The sequence below is a fragment of the Ambystoma mexicanum genome, chromosome 7q (assembly GCF_040938575.1).
Source record: "Ambystoma mexicanum isolate Mex_15411 chromosome 7q, UKY_AmexF1_1, whole genome shotgun sequence".
NCBI classification, from domain to species: domain Eukaryota; kingdom Metazoa; phylum Chordata; class Amphibia; order Caudata; family Ambystomatidae; genus Ambystoma; species Ambystoma mexicanum.
Window position 1 is genome coordinate 954,982,312 of NC_090941.1, and position 20,905 is coordinate 955,003,216.

The 20,905-nt window shown below is 44.5% G+C and overlaps 1 protein-coding gene across 1 annotated transcript in view; it reads right to left on the reverse strand.

The window, feature by feature from the left end:
* Positions 1 to 20,905, reverse strand: part of ACER3 (alkaline ceramidase 3) — a 435,473-nt gene that overhangs the window by 202,154 nt on the left and 212,414 nt on the right. Inside the window, exons 5-6 of the mRNA XM_069640008.1 lie at positions 10,815 to 10,896; positions 10,656 to 10,691 (exon numbers count right to left, since the gene is read on the reverse strand). Of these exons, the coding sequence (XP_069496109.1) occupies positions 10,656 to 10,691; positions 10,815 to 10,896 (118 nt within the window). The remainder of the gene's footprint in view (positions 1 to 10,655; positions 10,692 to 10,814; positions 10,897 to 20,905) is intronic.

Here is a 20,905-nt window from a genome sequence, read left to right on the forward strand (position 1 = left end):
GTGTGTGGAAAAATGTTTTCCCTGCCCCTTGGAGGCCCCAGAGGCTTTCGACGCCTGGCGTCGAGGGTCGGGAGAGGTATCTGTGTGTTTCGAGCGTGGGGCCTCGCTGGTGTTAACTGCGGCCTCGGTCTCCTGGAGCGCGGCCTGGGGGTGGAAGTCGTCTTCGTCTCCCGACGATCGAACTTCCGTTAATGTAGGGAGCGAGGCACTCTTGGCAAGAGTGGATGATTGCCTTGCGTCATGAGGCGATCTCGATCGAGAGCGGCCAGAGGACACCGAGTCGGACCGTTCTATCTGTGCCTCTTTCCGAGAAGTCGACGTCGTCGAGGTTCGGTTGGACTTAGTGTACTTAGTGTGTGTAGGGTGTGTAGCGCTTGCGTCGCCGGGGGTCTTCCCCATAGCCGCCCTGCCGGACAACCTTCCGAGGTCGGGGACCTGCGCTCGGCAGTCTTTCGACGCCGTAATGCCCTCGCCGTCCGAAAGTACGGCGTCGCTGCCATCGCTGAAGGCGCCCTCCGCTGCCATGGCTGCCTGCCTGGCGTGGTGGGCCCAACGCTTTGTCGAACGGTCCTTAAGTGTCTTAGGCTTAAGCCTACTACACGCTCTGCAGTTCGCTTCGGGGTGGTCCCTCGGCAAGCAGAGATTACACGTGGCGTGCCTGTCGACCCAAGGGTACTTGCGGTTGCACTTGGGGCAGAATTGGAAAGGGGTACCCTCCATACGCACCTTGAGGCAGCGGGCTGGTAAGTGTAGGAAATATATAAGTGTACCTATATACCAAGAGTGAAGAGTATGTACCACCCCCCACTCTCCCTACTTGTAGGGCCGAGGCCAGCGGCCTACTAGGCCCGGGCCGAGGCCAGCGGCCTTCCGAGGCCCAGATCCGTCGTGCAGCAGCCGACGGTCGATGTCTTCTCCAGCCATCGTCGAGTGTCGACGTTGGGGTGGGGAAGGATGTCAATAATTAAAGTTAAACTTCAATAATTAGCAAAAGTATGGCTAAGGCCAGGGGACTCCGCAAGATGCTTCCGACCAGTATGGCGGAAAAAAACAATCTGAGGATCCTAGACGCGTGAGGGATCTTGGGTACAGTGGACGTCACACTAGGGATAGTATTACTGGCACGCCTGTGTCGACGCCCATTTTCGAGTTTCGAAAAACAAACTGTAATACTCCGCAGCTTCCACTAGATGTCGGCCTATGCACAGCATGTGATCTAAGCAGATTCCACAAGCCTCAGAATATATATATCTATCATGGCACGGCTACAAAATCAGACACTTCAATATTAAAGCTTGGAAAGTATGAGGTTGAGACAGCAAAGTCAGCAACCCAGTATAGCAACAATTACATTTTAGGAATGAGTATGGCATTTCACTGAGTCTTTGATGGTGCAAACATTTTCATATTATGCAACGAATGCATTTCTAGTTAATATTCAATTTTTATGCATTTCTTTTTATGGGCTCACCGCCGCCCTTATAACCGTCCCAAACATTCAGTTTATTTAAAAAAAAGCCAAAGTCTCTGCACAAAATAAACCCCATTTGCACTTTTGGTGCACTTGTCTTTTTGTGATGCAGCATATTTGCACACACACAATGCAGTGCTTTCGTTTTACACAGCGCCAATAAAGTTGAGAACATATTTTTAGTGTGTGAAATAATCAGATTGTATTCAAATGCGTGCAATGTGAAGTCAGTATTTGCCAATGATCACATGTTGTAAAAGAACGTTGCAATGGTGGATTATTTAAAGGGTGGCAGGCTAAAAAGATGTTATAACAGGCTTGAGGAGTATTATACCGGGCTTGAGATGTTTGGGGATGTGTCAATCCCGGATTATTTTAAGTTTTCATGACTGTACCACTGCATGTTTTAGATTGTGCTGGATTCGTTTTGTACTTCCAAATAGGCGCTACAATGTATTTTATGCTGCGTGCAGAGTGGCACTAAGTAAAACAAAATGTGTCCATTCTCTGTCTGCAAGGGAAACGCAGAGTGCGGGCCGGCATCGTCACATCTTTTAAAGCAGCACTTTTTTAATTGTATGCTAGCAATTTAAAATATGGTTCTAACTTTTGCAGTGTTTTGTACAACATTGACACGCCCCAATAAGCAGTGAAGTTGAGTACATGTCAAAAATTGCACATGCTGTGCAAATGGAATAGCGGAGACTTATTTATTCGTACATAACGCTGGAATGGTGGACTTTTTGAAGGGTGGAAAGTACCACAGTGTTATACCGGCTTTAGGTGTTAGGTGATGCTTTATATATTAAGGGAGGACTGTTTCTGTGTAAAAGATGGCCTATTCTGATTCCATATTCTTTCTATTTAAAGCCAGGATGTCTTTCAACAACTGGATGTTGCAGGCAGATTCAGAAAAAATGACCTATGCATCACCTGTTGGATTTTTGGAAATTTGTGCGGCTGGTTCATCACGCCTCGGATGCTCTGGGGGTCCAAGGATGGGGGCGCATGTTTTTGCTGGAACCAATGGCCGACCGATTGTGGCTCCAATGCGGCAGAATTATTCTTCAGATTTAGCAATGGGCACAGGTGGCTTTACTGATTCCACGATCCAAGAACTGCCACAGATTCTGCTGCTTTGTTGCCACAAGGGGTTATTCATTTGGGACAGTGCTGCTACCAAGGCTCAATCATGGAACGCTATAGGTAGTGGTATTGAGCCGCCAGCCGGCGCTACAGGGTGTGATGAGGCCACAACAGTTTTTAAGTGTGAAGCATAGTCTTGCAGGTTTCAAACACCTCACTATATCACAGCCATCTAGGTCACACAGCGATACACCCGTCCTCGCTGAGTGTCTAAGAGTTGGTTCTTCGAATCTGCATGTTTATTTTTTCTTTGCATTAAAACTTTTTCTCTCTGCATTGACCTGATCTTTTTTTCCTTTCTGTATTAAATATGTCTTTTTATATAAATATGTTTTCCAAATGATAAAATGGTCTGGCTCTTTATTACGTGTTGCTATTTATTATGTATAATAAAACCCAGCGCTTGGTGATTTTTTGAAAGTTACTTTATTCAGAGGTGTAACGCTAGGATGTGGTGGGAACAGCAAACGGATACAGGATAAAGAAACAGTTTCTATGTTTTTAATCATACGTTGTAAGTTACGACACAGAGTAGAACTCTGTTGTTGTTTCAGATGCTGGCTTTTTTTTATTTTCACAGACGATACTACAAGCGCTTAACATCCTTCCATACCGGTCAACGCCCCTTTGCCTTAATATATTTTCAAGAACTTCATGCCTGGTCATGTTCGCCCCATAACCACTGAACATAAAGACGCAACTAGGTGTTATAAACACATTTTTATAAACATGTAAAACAACCATATTTATTCAAATTTTACTCACAATAGTTTGGGTTATGTACGAGAATCCTGTCCGCTACAAAATGTGCGGTTTGCTTTCTATGAGAGTTTTAGAATAAAAAGTCTTGGCTCTCATTGTGGACATGCCAGCATCCATACCTCAGATATCCTAAGAGAATTATAAATATATGCTGTAAATATATAATTACTATGCGTTATTTCATTTAACCCCAAGCCGCCTGCCCCAAATGTGTTACTGTGACACAATGCCAAGAGAAACATTTAAATGTATAGGAGGCTGTGCATGCATGCACAATTATGTCTCAGCAACAGTGTACACAAAAAGCATCCAGATTTAAATCAACATACTTGTAAAAGTTTTCCACTTAGTTTTCAGCCTTGCAAGATGAATGAGGCATTAAAAAAAAGGTTGGCTTTTAAAAATTGAAGTGCAGAAGGAACATGTCATGTGGTGGCTGCTGATACCGCGCATTTTGTAGCCGACAGGATTGTCGTATATCTGTTAACTCAAAACTATTGTGAAACAAATCTGAATAAAAATGTTTTAAATGTAAATGTAAAAAATGAGTTGTTTATAACACCTAGTTGTATCTTTATGTTCAGTTGTTATGGGGTGAACTGTCAGGAGACCCCCCACTTTATACCTGGTCTTTGCAGCAGAGATGGAGGGGACATTGTGTCAATACTGTGCTTTCATCTCCAAGATTGCGCTCTGCAGCCCCATGGATCTATTCTGGCAGCAGACATTTAATCTGCAGCGGAAGCAGGAAACCGACAACTGACAAGGCAGTGGCAGCATAATAGGAGCAACAGGACGGTAAGCCGATGCGTCGCTTCTTCCTTGTAAGCATTGGCATTACTATCTCTTTCTCTTGTTCCCTGTTCATTTCGGCATCCCCGAGTTCCAGCTGAAGTCTCCAAACTATGTTCTTTTTGGAACGCTTCGTTGCCGAAGCCGTTCCGGTCTCCCCTGTCGCCTTCGGTGGTTCTTTCCATTTTTGGTCCCTCTCTCGGCTTCCGAGGTTACCGGTTCTCAGGTGCTGGTTCAGTGTGTCTTAGAGACATGGTTCCCGTGTTTCTTTTCCCCTTTTTCTATTTACCTAGTTTCACTCTCTTACCTTGTGTCCTCCGTTCCAGATTCCTGCCTTTGGGAGTACCATCTGATTCCGGAACTCGGGCACTCCTGCTACTCTTCACGACCATCCACTCACAGAACTTAACATCCATACCACCAACAACTGTCTGTCAACAAGGGGGTGTACGTCCCTACAAGGGTTATTCGCTACTGACATCCCGGACGCCTCTCGAGTTCCCTGTAAACTTCTGGGTCTCAAGCACTGTCTGGTCTGCTCGGCACTTTCTACAAGCTGAACTCTGAAGAACAGGTCAGTGCATGCTTACAGTTGATAGTAAGCAAGGCCTAGACATCCTACCATGGAACAAGTCCAGCAGCTCACGGCAGCCGTACAGGCACTAACCCTGGAAGCGCAAAATCTTCAGACAGAAAACAACAATCTGCGACAACTGGTACTACAAGGAGTCACACATACTGAATTACCTCCAGGAACTGTGCTGTCAGGCATATTCGATGGCCATCCCGAGAAGGTGAAAGAGTTCATTGACGCGTGCGTGCCTTGGTACAAGTATTCATGCACAGAGTCTGAGCCATGTTTGCCCACACAGAACTAGTGCTATTAGCCCAGGAAAATCTGCGAGACTTCAAACAAGGAACCATGGATACACTACTCTACATACCCCAATTCAAACAAATGGCCCATGAAACTGCTCGGCCTGACGATGCTTTGATCAAAATAATGCAAAGAGGGCTTTCAGAAGAGATCAAGGATGAGCTTGCCAGAGTACCTCGTCCCACCCATCTGGCTGAACTCATCACTTTGGTCATGCAACTTGAGTACCTACTCCAGGAAAGGAGGAGTGAAATAAGGAAGCTAAGAAGTACTCTTAGTCTTCCTGAAGCAAACCGGACATCGCCTAGACCCACGTCTGATGACGAACCCATGCAACAGGGAACAGCCAGAGGTCCCCTGTCTACCAAAGAAAGGACCCCGAGACGTGAAGGAGGTCTTTGTATGTATTGCGCATCTCACAAACATTTGGTCCGTGATTGCCCGCTTTCTCCTCCTCGCTGTATGGGAAACGCCAAACCCCGGCCCTAGTGGGAACCAGGGATCAGGGAGAAACCTTGGGTTCCCAGACTAAATTCGGCAGCAAATTCTGAAAGACTTATGGTCGTAGTTAGAGTATCCTCGACTGATAATGGAACTTCTGTTAACCATGTTCCAGCTCTCATTGACTGCGGGGCAGACAGTAACTTTATGGCCAATGAGTGGGCATGTATGCATGGCTTTTCCCGGGTAATGAAGTCACTACAAGTCCCAGTGGAAGGGGTTGACGGCAAATCTACTGGGATGATAAAAGAACAGTCAATGCCTATCCTGATGTCTCTGGATTCTCACAAAGAGAAGATTCAATTTGACCGGATTAAGGCAGCGCATTATCCCATAATTCTGAGATTACACTGGCTTCGGCTCCACAATCCTTACGTCACGATCTTCCTAAGGTCCAACCACTGTGTCGCTCAATGCCTCAAAGGAGGAGCCGTGGGGATGCACTCTCCTGTAGAAACGGGGAATAATTCTGGTCCTGTCGCTAGGATCAATGTCATACAAACTTTAACTTCATGTTACCAAGAATTCCAGTCTGCCCTCATAAAGGAGGCTATTGCGCTATTGAATTGCTCCCCAACCACGAAGTTCCGTTTGGCCGAATGTATCCCTTGTCAGCTCTGGGGAGAGAGGCTTTAAAAGAAAACCTTACAGCCAACTTAAATCATGGGCTCATAGCGGAGTCCAAATCCCCAGCTGATGTGTTGCTCTTTTTTATCCCAAAGAAAGATTTGAAGGAAATAAGACCATGCATTGATTATCGAGGGTTGAATAAAATCACCATCAAGGACAAGTATCCATTACCTTTGATATCCGACAATATGGAGGCAGAGGGCGGCGTATCGACGCAGGACGCAGACGCCGAAAGATTTTCTAAAGCAGCACAGCTGTGGTGATTACTGTCATAGATATGGAATACGTCGGAGGACCCAATCCCCTCGAAATGCGAATGCCTTTTCTAAGTTGGACTTGCGAGGGACCTATCACTTGGTTCATATCCATAAGGATGATGAATGGAAGACAGCCTTTCACACTCCCTTAGGACATTTCAAATACAGTGTGATGCCGTTCGGACTATCCAACGCCCCAGCAGTGATCCAATGCTTCATCGATCATGTATTCTCACACCTCCTTCTCCATTATGTAGTACTGTACCTAGACAACATCTTGGTGTACTCTAATACACTTGAAGACCACATAAAGCATGTCTCTGCAGTCTTTTGAAGACTTGAACAAAACCATCTGGCCGTCAAGGCTGAGAAATGTGTATTTCATCGATCCAAAGTTTCGTTGCTCCGATTTATCCTTTCAGAGGATGGAACATCTATGGACCCCTCTAGGGTAAGAGCAATTCTTCACTGGAAGGAACTGTCCTCAGTAAAGGAAATTCAGCAATTCTTAGGGTTCTCCAATTTCTACCGTAAGTTCATTCTGAACTTTTCGAATCAGATCAGACCACTCACAGAGTTGTTAAAGAAAGGAAGTAAATTCCTCTTGACAGAGAAACAACAAGCTGCATTTCAGAATTTAAAGAAGGCTTTCACGTCAGCACAAATCCTAAAGCCTCCTGACCAAGATCGTCCATATATTCTAGAAACCAATGCATCTCATACTGCTCTCGGAGCAGTACTTAAACAAGAACATGGTGATGCCTTCGAATACCCAGTAGGCTTCTTGTCCAAGACTGAGTCCCACCGAAACAAATTACTCTGTTCCCGAAAAAGAACTTTTGGCCATCAAACGGGCATGTTAGGAATGGAGACATTTGCTTCTAGGATCTTCTTTCCAGATCGAAGTTAGGACAGACCATCGCAACCTCAGAGTTCTGCAACAAATGGAGCGCCACAATTGTCGTCCCGGGCCATGAAAATATTCAAGCAGATGCCTTATCCCATTCTGAAGCCTTATCAGGTGTAGTACTTCAGAAGGAGAGGTTTCCTAGTGCCACCTTTCTGTTCTTTGTGTCTGATTTCATCAAGACAGTAAAGAAAGCTACACTTGACCATCTACCCTTGTTACAGAAATCATTTCCAGGTATATTCTACTTCAGATCAAGATGTTCTATTCAGAGACCACAGGCTGTTCCTACCTACGGCCGCCTTGCAGATGCAAGCCGTGCCGATGTGTCACGGCACGAAGGCTGCTCAACATCGGGAGTCTGCAACACTACAGAGCTCATACTGAGACATTTCTGGTGGCCTTCCATGAGCGAATACACAAAGGTGTATGCATCCGCCTGTTCAATATGCTTACAATCCAAGGTACCCCATCATCGTCCCTTCTGTCTGCTAATGCAACCCGCCTTACCTTCACAACCTTGGGAAAACGGCTCCACTGATTTGATTGTTCAATTATCCCCTTCTTCCAAAAACACTGCTATCATGATAACAGTGGAAACACTGGCCAAGATGGCTCACTTTGTTCCCTTGCCCAAGGTACCCACTGCGGCTCATATGGCTAAATGTTTCTTGCATACCATATTCCGTTTACATGGCATTCCCGCAAGGATAGTTTCAAACAGAGGATCCCAATTCACCTCCACATTTTGTACTCACTTGTGTAAATTATTGGGCGTCCAAAAGGGCCTTGTCCTCCGGACACCATCCCCACACCAACGGCCAAACTCAGTGGGTCAACATGTCCCTTGAACAGTATCTGCGATGGTTCGTTTCCACAAAACAAGATGACTGGAGTGACTGGCTACAATTTGCGGAATTCGAATTCGCTTACAATGATTCCCTGCATACCTCTACTGGACTTTTTATTGCTCTTAGGCTTTTCATCCCATCTCCTTCCCTACAGTTCGCCCAGGAATTTAGAAGTTTCCTTCTCTTGCTTTCCTCATCAGCGATATACAAGCAGGCCATGCCACAACCCTTTTGGCCTTGGAGGAGTCCTGTGCTAGGATTAAGATGTTAGCAGACAAGAAGAGCAGTCCAGAGCCATCCTTTTCTTCAGGAGACCAGGTCTGGCTATCTTCTAAGTATTTACCGAGACGGCTAACACCTACCAAATTGGCCCATAGATTCTTTGGGCTTTTCATGGTGAAAGATCTAATTGGGAAGGTTGCTTATCGCCTCGCGCTACCATCTTCATTGCCAAGGATTCACCCAGTATCCCACATCTCTCAGTTGAAGGCTCACGTGGTGGATCAGTTCAGGAGACCAGGTCATCAGTCTCCTCCCCCAGTAGACACTGCGCAAGGACCAGAGTTTGAAGTGGCAGTAATTTGTGATTCACGTTTTTATCATAGAAGGCTGAAGTACCTTGTTGATTGGAAGGGTTACGGTCCAGCTGACCACTGTTGGGAACCTGCTGCTACTGTACACGCACCAAGACTGCTGCGCAGCTTTCATAGACTACACCCCTGAAAGCCCGGGCTGCATGCCCTAGGGAGGGGGCATACTGTCAGGAGATGCCCACTTTCTACCTGGTCTTCGTGGCAGCGATGGAGGGGCCATTGTGTCAATACTGTGCTTTCATCTCCGAGATGGCGCTCTGCAGCCCCATGGATCTATTCTGGCAGCAGTGGAAGCAGGAAACCGACAACGGATTCCAGAAGGCAGAGACAGCATAATAGGAGAAGCATGACGGTACGCAGATGTGTCGCTTCTTCCTAGTAAGCATTGGAGCTATTTAATTATTGTTATCGCTTTTTCTCTGTTAGTTTCTGCTGGTTCGTTTTCTGCTGGGTTTACCTTGGTGCGTCCTGGTGCTACGTTAAACTATTGGACTAATTGGCTGAGCGCGGATGCAATACAATAACTTCGAAATTTGATATAAACCATGTCTGATATATTTTTGGGCGAAGTTTATATACTCATTTTATATAAATATTGTATATATAACATTCATTTTTATATACATTTTTATATCGAAAAATATGATTTTCATATTGATTTTTAAAATGTCTATCAAAAACATAATTTTTTCATATTTTTTCATACATTTTTATACTAAAAATAGTCATTGTTATATACATTTTTATATAGAAAAAATATCAAAATTGTAAGATAACATTTTCCGCTTCCTATCACATCGGGGCAGAATCCCTCTGTGACCTCATGACTGGTTCACTCTCCAAAACCCTAGATTCACAGTACCTGTCTTCAGAGCTCAATTCACCCTCAACCCTCGTTCAAACAACACCGCCACCGGAGGCACTGATCTTTACAGCATTTTGATATAAAATGTATATTCACTTATATCAAATGAAATGTATACCCACTTTATATAAAATATACATTGTATATCAATTGATATAAAAAATTGATATACTTTTTTATATCAAATGTATATTAAGTTTATATCACGGCATGTCAAAAGGGGCGGGACTAAGACAGGAAACCGGGGCGTGGCCACATGTCAACATTTTGATGGAGACAAAAGGGGGGGGGTCCTTCTACTACTATCCCCCGTTGGCAGACATGGTGGCAGGTCTCACCACATCTGCTACAGTAGACCACTGCTCCCAAGGATTGCAGGCAACTGAAATACAGCATTGGCAAGGTCAACAGTTTGGGATTTTTTGCAGTCGGATGTGCTTGACATTAAAACTTTCATGCATTACAATGGTTTACAAATGTTACCGATACAATTAACCTGTTAATAACGGCCTTCACTTTTTCCTTACAAAACAAACCATAATAACACGATAGTACAGGTCTATATATTTTCTATGTAAGAGTAAAAACATGGACCATGCCAAGGACTTTATTCCAGGGTTGATGGATGGGTGCGTGCCACTTGGAAATCAAGCAGCTGAAGGCACACTTGGTTAATAGGCTTGTATTAAAGCTGGAGCTTCCCATAGCTGCAATTAACACATTCCTTTCAGACAAATTATTTTGCAGACAGAAAGGACATTTTAAAAATCACATAAATGAGACAAGCATTTAAATAACGAAAACATTGCTAGTTGTCCTGCCAATACTTACACTGAAACATCTAAAACAAGTGCCAAGCACACCATTTTACTACAACAGTTTTGCTCATAATGACCAAGGAAGACAGAGCAAACACCAACTTTTTTTTCTTTGAGTGCGATGTGCACCTGCAAGCAGAAAATGGCTCATTTATCTTTAAAACTCGTTCAGGAAATTAACTCACCTGGTGAAATACTGGTTCCTTCCATCTTAAATAAAGCTGCAAGAGTGATGAAAAAAATCATACATTAGAAATCATGCACATTTCAGTTTATGCAGGTCCGACAAGCTTGCAACTGCAGAACGTAGTTAGAGGGAAATATTCAAAGAAAGCTGGACTTACTGTGGTTACTGATAAGCTGAACAGTATTAGTATGAACATTAGCACGTAATTGTAGGAGTTTCTGTATTTGAAACATTCATACCTGGAAGGACAAAGGCAAAGTTTACCAACATTGAATACTGTGTGCAAAAACAACAATACAAATGAAAATACATTATGCAAATTGCTTAACAAGAAAAAGTCATTTATTAAAGATAAGACTTTGAAAGTAAGATTTCAATTTGCAAAGGGAGAGTGACACATTGCTGGCTGCTCGATACCTGGACAACAGAAAAAAAGAACGTGAATGAATGAAGGCACAGGAATAGCTGCCCATGAACAACCTTTGTATGAAACCAAACTGACAATATGTAAATTCGATTAACTATGGACCAATTCCCAAGAACTAAATGCATAGAGAACTCTATTTGTGGGGCAAGTATGCAAAACTAACATGCTCTCTGTGAGCATGGCAGTGCCTAGTTTCTTTGGTTTAAATTACACCAGGATCTGCTCCCAGTACCAGATCTGTAGTTGGTGGAATTACCCAAGTCAAGTATTCCAATGTTTTACACTTTGTAACGATAAAGGTTGCGTTGGCCCTGCTGGTGGAGGTGGGGCAGCCAGAGCCGGTCCGAGCATGGTTAGAGCCAAATGTCGGACCTTGCCTTGGCTACAGTACCTTTGTGGAAGAAGAGCCAACTGGAGCTGGGCCAAGCATCCCCTAATTCTCCTTTATATTCACAGAGTACATTAAGGGGACACTGCCACCCCGGTAAGAGTAAAAAGAAGTGCATGCAATAATCTACTTGCTTTGTTTATCCCTTGCCTGTTGGTGTAAACCTGAATGCATGTCTGGTCGGAAACCTGTAGAATTGCAAACTGCAACCAGAAAACTTTGCTTCAACACTTGACCAACGTATACAATAATGGGCAACCCTCTCCTTAAACGGGTCATTTTGCCTTTGGCTGCAACAGTTGGTTTCACTTAGAAGGAATTATGTTAAATGTGCACTGCACAAAGCCCCACTGCCATTTTAATAACCGACAGCATTTGCTTCAAAGCTAATATATTGCTAACTGGGCTATAGGCTAAACTGAAACTCTGGGGGATTTCAGCTGGCTTGCCAAATACAATAATGCTGATTCACCATGAAACACATCAACAGGTTAGGTTAAACAACGAAGGCATGGTCTTAGAAAGAAATCTTATTCATGCGGGGCTTAGGCAAGGGTGCATTTTTATCTCTTCCCCCTGTTTACATTTTATCTGTAGGAGGTTGAAGACACTTGAAATTAATTCTATGTATCCTCCGAGGTTGGGAAATGTAAAGATATATCGGCTCGCATAAGTTGATGATATAATTTTACTGGACAAACCTATAGTCCTGCAAAGATATAAGATGGACAACTACATAACATCTAATCATTTAAAGGTTAACACACAAAAATATAAAGTAATAAACTTTACGTTATCAAAATAATTAAGGGAGTTCCACTGGACATTAATCAAAACCAGGCTTGAGGTTACGCATGAACTCACTTAACTTGGCTTCCATATATGCTTGGCAGGCGAAGAACGATGGTCTGCAGGGTTGCCGAGGGCAATGCCACAGGTTAAGATGTATTATAAACCTTCCAGCCATCACCTCTTTGTTTTTGCTATGTCACCCCGAGTGGCACGGGTATGCCCAGACGTGGGTCCTGTGCCTGCTGGGCCTAGAGACCCAAGCTACTCCTCACTGATGAGGTCCAACAAGGCCGAAACATGTTGGGGGATGCTTGTGGTCTTGTGCAGAAGCGATGTGACCGAGCAGTTCGGGCTGGACTGCCCCTTTTGGGGTGGGACTAAGCCTGATTTGCATAAGGTCTTTCCCCTTCTGTAATGGCTTGGCAGGCGAAGATCGATGGTCTGGAGGGTTGCCCAGAGCAATGCCAGAGGTTAAGATGTATTCTAAACGTTCCAGTCATCACCTCTTTGTTTTTAGTTTAATAACCGACAGCATTTCCTTCAAAGCTAATATATTAATAACTGGGCTATAGGCTAAACTGAAACTCTGGGGGATTTCAGCTGGCTTGCCAAATACAATAATGCTGATTCACCATGAAACACATCAACAGGTTAGGTTAAACAACAAAGGCATGGTCTTAGAAAGAAATCTTATTCATGCGGGGCTTAGGCAAGGGTGCATTTTTATCTATTCCCCCTGTTTACATTTTATCTGTAGGAGGTTGAAGACACTTGATATTAATTCTATGTACCCTCCGAGGTTGGGAAATGTAAAGATATATCTGCTTGCATAAGTTGATGATATAATTTTACTGGACAGCACTATAGTCCTGCAAAGATCTTTGGTGAAGTTGGACAACTACTTAACATCTAATCATTTAAAGGTTAACACACAAAAATATAAAGTAATAAACTTTACGTTATCAAAATAATTTAGGAGTTCCACTGGATATTGATCAAAACCAGACTTGAGGTTGCGCATGAACTCACTTAACTTGGCTTCCATATATGCAATCACAATAGAAAGAATCCAATTGGAAACTGTGCCTTTTATTGTTCACATGGGAAGTCTATTGATGAAATATGGGAAATTCTCTTTTGGATACCCTAGTCAATTTCTATAAAAAGAAGGTCACTCCATGAATTTACTACAGTTTGGAATTGGAACTCAAATGGTGGGGCAAATTAGCGGGTAGATTGTGGAAACAGGCGTTAAGCCTCTCTATGCACCTTCCAATTTCAGTTATATGTCATGAGCTGGAGCTTTTATGCTGTGAATCGCTGATTTGTTGGGAAAAAAAACTATTACTCTACATGAAGATTGTACAGGCTGCCAGGGAGAACTGCTTGACCTAGAGAGGACATTTAAAGAAGGTACAGTGCCCGCTTTTAAGGATTTTATGTGACGCAACTATTGGAGATTTGAATCAGACCCGAAGGGGGACAGATTTATTCTTCAAATGATGAAGAAAAATGGTTTGAATTATTGTGGATTAGAAATTAGCAAAAGATAAAAAAAATTAGGTTTCCCAGAAACAATATTCCTGTATGGAAAGAAGTTTGGGATCTTTATCGAAATATCTTAGTCGGCTTCCATGCCCCAGGTATAGGAATATGTTTATGAGCTTTAGATTAAATCTTCTTCCAACTTTAGATTGTGTTGGCCCATAAAGATATACCAAAAGACAAAAAGACGAGTAGGGGTTGCAGGTCCATGTTGGTCCTGGAAACCATACAACACTTAATTATATATTGTCCTTGCCTCCAGCAAAAGTAGTTGGATACGTTCTTAAATTATGTGCATAATCCTAGGTTGATTTGCATGGAAGCATTCTGGGCGAGATTAATGTTTGGGCAACAGCTTTCCCTGATGATTAGTTACATTCAACCCTGTAAGTACATTTTAAAAAAAATTGTATATTATATTATATGAACATGGATTAGTTCTATAATTATGCATCTGAATGTGATTAACGTGTAATCGCATTTAATGTCGAACAAGGGATTCTATGTAGGGGTGTGTTTTTTTTTTAAACAAAATGTACATTTACTTTTTATTATGTGTACGGTTTGTTTTGAAACAGACCACAATAAAACAATAAAAATAAATATAACGATAATTGTGTACTTCAAAGTGTTAAGTATCCCACAATGTGCTCACTGTGTCATGCATAAATCATGTTTCAATCATAACGGAAAAGTGAAGTAGATGATGTACTACACTCTTTGGTGAACAATAGTGTTTGCTTGGGGCATTTTTCTTAACTGTATAAGGAGCCTGCCAGAAGGATTTCCTTTATTCCGCTCGGTGTATGGGTTGGGACAGTGACAATGGGTTCTCCAGTTTGAGCAGGATGCAGGGCGAGGTCTCATTGTTCTTGGGCAAGGGGGATGCTTGTCCAGATAGGAGACTTTCTTTCCACCAGCCACACAACTCTTTAGATACTATTTCAAGATCGGAGGCTCACATTATGCTTCTCTTTCTTTATTCAACTTCAAGAAGAAAAGCTCAGCAGCAAGTATTTTATGCACCTGACTGAGGGCATAGCGTATGCATTAACCAGGTGCAAAAAATATCAAACAAACAAAACATTAAACATAAGAAGCTTTAATCCATATAAAAGTCTCTTAGAAGAAAAGAACTCTATTTCCCAGGAGGCTATGGCAGAGTTTATAGTAGGTCACAGACCATGTGACATCGATCCTCCAATAGGCATGCAGCTGTCCCTCCAAATAGGCACTAAAATAATGTAACTTCAACTTTCTTTGCTGCTCACTGCAAGATAAGTACAATTTCCGTTCTGTCACTTTCTACTGTGATGGATTGACAAAATGTATATTTAATATGACTTATGTTTGCTATTTTGTTTTATTAGCATTGTCGGCATTGGTAGCGTTTATTACATTTTAATAACGTTCGCCGTATTGTTTTCTTTCCTCATAAGAGGACAGCGCTTTGCGTCCTCTTTCTTTGCGTCCTCTTTCTTTGTTAATTTGCGATCTCCGACGCCAGCTGTTCCTTTCACTGGCGTCGGAGAATGTTGCTGCAATTCGGAGCCTCGCGGCCGCGATTAGCTCCATTAAGGTAATTTTTGTTTATTTTCTCTCCGTGTGTTCGCACGCGCCTCCCCGACTCAAAGCTCTGTGAGACTCGGGGAGGCCGCGCGTAGCATTTCTTTTGACAGCGGTTACTCCCACAGCCACTAGGAGGAGCTCCTCTCACTCCTGGTTCTTTTTTCTATTGCCAGGTGCTCACGTGACGTATTTCCGTTGTTTTTCAACTGATTTTACGAGCGCCGGCTTCGACTTCTTGAGGAGATTTAGTTTTATTTTCTGGAACTACATAAACCAAAACAAAAAAAAAGGGGAAAGCAGATACAGAATGCTTTTAAAGCAGCTGTAATGGGTTGGGGAGAAGGCTGATCTGATTTCCCACTGAGCATATAAAAAAATACATTTAAAAAAAAAGGACAGAAAGGTATGTCAGATTTCATTGTTTACTATGGGAGCCCAATACTCCCCTCAGGCTGACAAAGATTGGCCAGAGGAGGAAGAGGGAGCATACCAGATTGATGGGGCTACGGCAGACAGCTTCAAAAAAGGTGCTGGAGTGCTCGGTGGAAATCACCATAAAAAAAGCTGTTTTGGAAATGCTCTTGCCCATCCAGCAACGCTTGGACAGCATGGAAGAGTACTTGCACAAAACACCCCCACTGGGGAAGAAGAAAACACAAAGGAAACCCCTTTCTGATGGGGGATGAACCCCAGCTCGTAAGAGTAAGAACTCTTTGACCCCCTTCCCCCGAGCCAGCCGGAGCAAGCCACTTCTGCTATTTCAGACGCCTTCTCCAAGCTTAAGAAAGCCTTTCTGACTAGGAAGGAGGCCCCTTCCGATGATAGACCTTCTCACCCCGAGGAAGACAATAGGGGTGCTAGACCCTCGGGCCTGGAGGAGTACCAACAGGGCACAGATGACGCGCATGAGGGGAAATATAACAATGATGATCAGACCCCAGCTCCTCGGAAGAGGACAAACGGTAAGGTCAAGACCCTTGACCTCGGAAATTGCGGCAGCCCCTATTCCCAAGAGGATAGCCAGAGAACATTCTTCTTTAGAGGGTATGTTTACACTGGAAGATTTGATACACCACAGATCCACAGACTGGGAACGGTCGTTTAGAGCCACTGAGTACATTAAAACAAGACTACGACGGCCCCTGGAGAAAGAAGTCAGGGCCAGGCTCAAATCTGAATGCCCTCGTCCAGAGATTCCGGGGAAGGTAGCTCTAACCCTGGAATTCGCTCCAAGAGGATTACCTTCCTAGGGAAGAACATCAAAGACCCAAGGAAAGGCATTGATCGTGCCTGGTGATCCTGTCAAGATAGTGTCCTGGACATTACTGGGCCATTGGCAAAGATAAGGGACATGGCCGAAAAAGCCACTGATACAGGCAACCCGATTGACCCAATTATTCTATCAGGTTGGGCCCAGCGAGCACTCTGCTTACTTGGAAATGGCAACTATGCCATATATACCGAACAAAGGAAGGGCATTCTCCTAAAAATAGACTCCAAGTTGGGAGAACTGGCAGATATCGAATCTGGAGCAGCAGCCCAGGGTCTGCTATTCGGGGATCCCTCCATGAAAGAGATGTCCAAATTCATAGGCACTTTCACTGCCTTAGACAAAGCGCAGGCATCCATTAAAAGGGTCTTTGCCACCAAAAAAATGTTCCCAGGACGGACGAGGTAGGGGACGCTCCTTCGGCCGATATTCATTTGATAGAAGACCTGACCACCACAATTCCTGGCAAGACCGTTCAGACACCTTCTTCCCATTAAGAGGCAGAGGAAGAGGTCGTGGCTGGGGAAGAGTGGCAAGGTATCCAGCCCAACAGCCAGCAGGTCAGTGTAACCATAGCAGCGCCAGCGCCGCAGACACCTATAGGAGGGAGGATAGCTCTCTTTGTGCGAGTCTGGGACTCCTTATCAGGAGATGCCTGGTCAGGGACACAGCTCGAGGCTTGCATTTACAGTTATTTGCTCATCTCTTCAAAGCGAGTCAACCCGCTCAGATAGTGATGTCCGGGAAAGACGCAGCAGCGCTCGACAGGTACACAGTCTACACCAGAAAGGGGCAATACGCCTTTATTCGAGTCAGCCTTTATTCGAGTCAGGGTGGATTTTTCAGCCCTATATTTTTAGTTTGCAGAAAGCAAAAAGTACGTCCAGTGATAGATCACAGGGCCTTGAACGACTTCATAGTCTACCGCCATTTCAAGATGGAGGGTGTACACATGCTCAGAGACATCTTAAGACCAGGTGACTGGCTCGTCCGCCTATACCTCAAGGATGCCTATCTGGCAGTGCCCATTCATCAGGCACACATACGTTTCCCGAGGTTCTAATGGAAGAACCAGGACTGGGAGTCTACGAGCTTGCCCCTTGGGCATTTACCAAGCTCCTAAGGCCAGTAGTAGCTAATCTAAGAGAGCATCTTCATGGCCCAAACTCAAGCCCTGATAGCACAACAAGCCAAACTGGCCATAGATCTATTACACAGACTCGTTTTTCTCATAAACTGGGAGAAGTCGGTCCTCTGCCCCTCCAGGAACCTAGAATTTCTGAGGTTCGTGGTGGATACGCAGGTATCCCAGCTCTACCTCCCTACCACCAAAATATACTCCACACGTCGGGAGATTCGCAGGCTTCTTCAGAGGAATCTCATCTCCCTCTGGGAGCTAGCGAGAGTGATAGTCTACTATCCGCTTCCATTCAAGCTATATTTCCCGGCCCACTTCACTACCGGGAGTTGCAAAGACTGAAGGGACAGCATTTGAGGTGCAGCCTCTCTTACTCACAATATCTGGCGCTATCGCCTCAGGCAAAAACAGAGATAATCTGGTGGCTCATGCACATGAAAGCTTTGAACGGCAGAGCCATCTTCGTGTGCACCCCGGACATAGTGATCGAGTCAGACGCCAGCCGCTCTGGTTGGGTACCAAGATGCGGCGCAGTGGCCACGGTGGGAACCTGGACCCCTCAGGAGCTAGAAATGCATATAACCTGCCTGGAGCTCCTCGAGGGCTCTTTCGCAGTACGGTCATTTGCCAGAGGCAGAGCGAGTTGTTGTATTTTACTGAAAATTGACAACATTTTGGCAGTAAGGTACATAAATCATCTGGGTGGCACCAAATCAAGACCTCTAGAGGAACTAGCAAAATGATTTCTGGCATTTTTGCCTGGAACACCGGATCTCTGCCACGGCGGAGTATCTCCCAGGGCTCAGGAATGCAGTAGCAAACTGACAAACCCGTCATTCCACCGACTACACCGATTGGAGCCTCGACAGAGGGATCTTCCTCCGACTCCAACAAATATGGTGTCCCATGTCCAGGGATCGGTTTGCCTCCCGCCTCAACGCTCAGCTCCCGGAATTCTACAGCTGGAAGCCGAATCAAGCTGCTGCTGCAATGGATGTATTGGACAGAGGGAATCCTTTACGCCTTTCCCCCCTTCACCATGATAGAGAGGACCCTGGTGAAGGCCGGTCAGGAATGTACAGAGCTGGTCCTCATAGCCCCGGTCTGGACATCTCAGACCTGGTATCCAGGTCTTCTGGAACTTACCTCAGATTTTCCAATCCTTCTACCCCGATTTCCAGATCTGCTAATGGGTCCGACAGGTCAACGTCACCACCTTCTCCTCAGCAGGTTGCTGATCCTATCAGCCTGGAGGATTTCAGGGCAAGATGGAGAATCCCAGGGATAACCCATAAAGCCATCAGTCTCATCGAGGAGAACTGGGCCCCCGCTACCTTCAAGAGATACTCCAACTCTTGGAACGCCTGGACATGTTGGTGTCTGCACCGAGGGCTCCATCAGTTTCGGCACCTATAGAGGAACTTCTCAATTTTCTAGTTTCATTGGTAGAGTGAGGTCTCGCTTGCAGGATGGTCAATGCTTATCGCTCTGCAATTTCAGCTGGCCACAATCTCATGCAAGGGGTCCCAGCAGGAGAACATCACCTAGTTTGCAGATTTTTCAAGGGTATCCATCTTACGGTGCCGCCTCTGTCCCGTTACAAGCAGCTTTTGGACGTTAATAAGGTGCTCAACCTTTTTCTTTCTTGGCCTCATAATGAGGAGCTATCCCGCACCGCTCTTTCCGGCAAGCTTACAACGCTACTATGCTTGGTCTCCTGCAGAAGGGTCTCCGATGTCAGGACGCTCGACTTAGCAGGCAGGACCTTTTCTCTTGATGGCATAGTTTTCAACATATCCAGAAGGACCAAATGCAATTCCAGAGTTGTCCCTTATCCTGCTTTTTAGGGAGCAGCCCAAGCCTTATCTGGGCAAGTGCTTAAAGGTCTACGAAGAGGTGACCGTGCCTCATGGGACCTCTTCTAACGGACAACTATTGATAGCACTCCGCAAACCACACAGAGCAGTTTCCACCCAGACTTTGGCACGCTGGGTGCGCTGGACTCTATCTCAAGCAGGAGTAGATACTAATCACTTCGGCGCTCACTCTGTTCAGATTGGAGTCCGCCTAGAGGACATCATGAAAATGGCCGATTAGGCAGGTGAATCAATTTTCAAACAATTCTACCTGAAACCGGTAGAGCAACCTGCATCCGTTGTGGTAAGTAAACAACCATAATCTGAGCCTACTGTCTTGACACAGAATACACATTATCCAGAGTAACTTATAAGAAAGTCTTAATTCTATTAAAGACACCGATGTGAGCATTATCCCGCCCGACTAGAGAAATAGCAGCACATGATACTCTTGAGTACTGCTGTTCAATGTCATTGCATTGGGTAAAATTGCCATTCTACAAATATAGTTTTGCATAATAACACACCGATTGCTCTCCCACCCTCTCAAGAGAAATAGGGTTATCACATACGTCAAGTAGCCCAATTTTTTCTCTCTTCCTTCGACAGTGACTGCAGACAAGCCCGCCTGATCTCCAGATCTGCTATGGCTTTTTCCGCAGGACGTTCCCAACTCGCGGCCTCTTTACTATTGTTTACTGGATTGTCAAGTTTGCAGCCTCGAAAGAGGAAGTTACATCATGTTAGTGTCTATTTGGAGGAACAGCTCCCAGGAGAGTGTAGGGTAATATTTCCAGGCAGGGACATGTTACTCCTTACTTTGGGATACTGGGAGGATAAGGAATTTTAGGGAACCAACAAAAGTAGCTGTCAGTCATGTGTGGAGTATTTCTTTAGTGACGTAAAAATTGATTTTTCATTCGAAAAAACATTGGTGTTTTTCTTGCAATTAATGCCTTCTTTGAAACTAGTAATTTATGCAAATGAAATGCTGCATTTCTATCTACCCGACACTTTTCACATCAGGAAAAGCAATAGCATAGCACTTGTTTATGGCATGTGATGCTGCTGATAGTACTAGTTCGAATATAGTCCCTACGGTGAAGGTGGCATTAAGGTGCAGGTGGCATCCACACGCCGTCAGATCCATGATACAACCTTAACCATCACAGCCAGGTGTAAAGAACCCAAATGTGTTAATTGTTTTTCACAACATTTCTTGTAAATGGGAGCAGAGTCATGCATAACTTCCATTTACACACA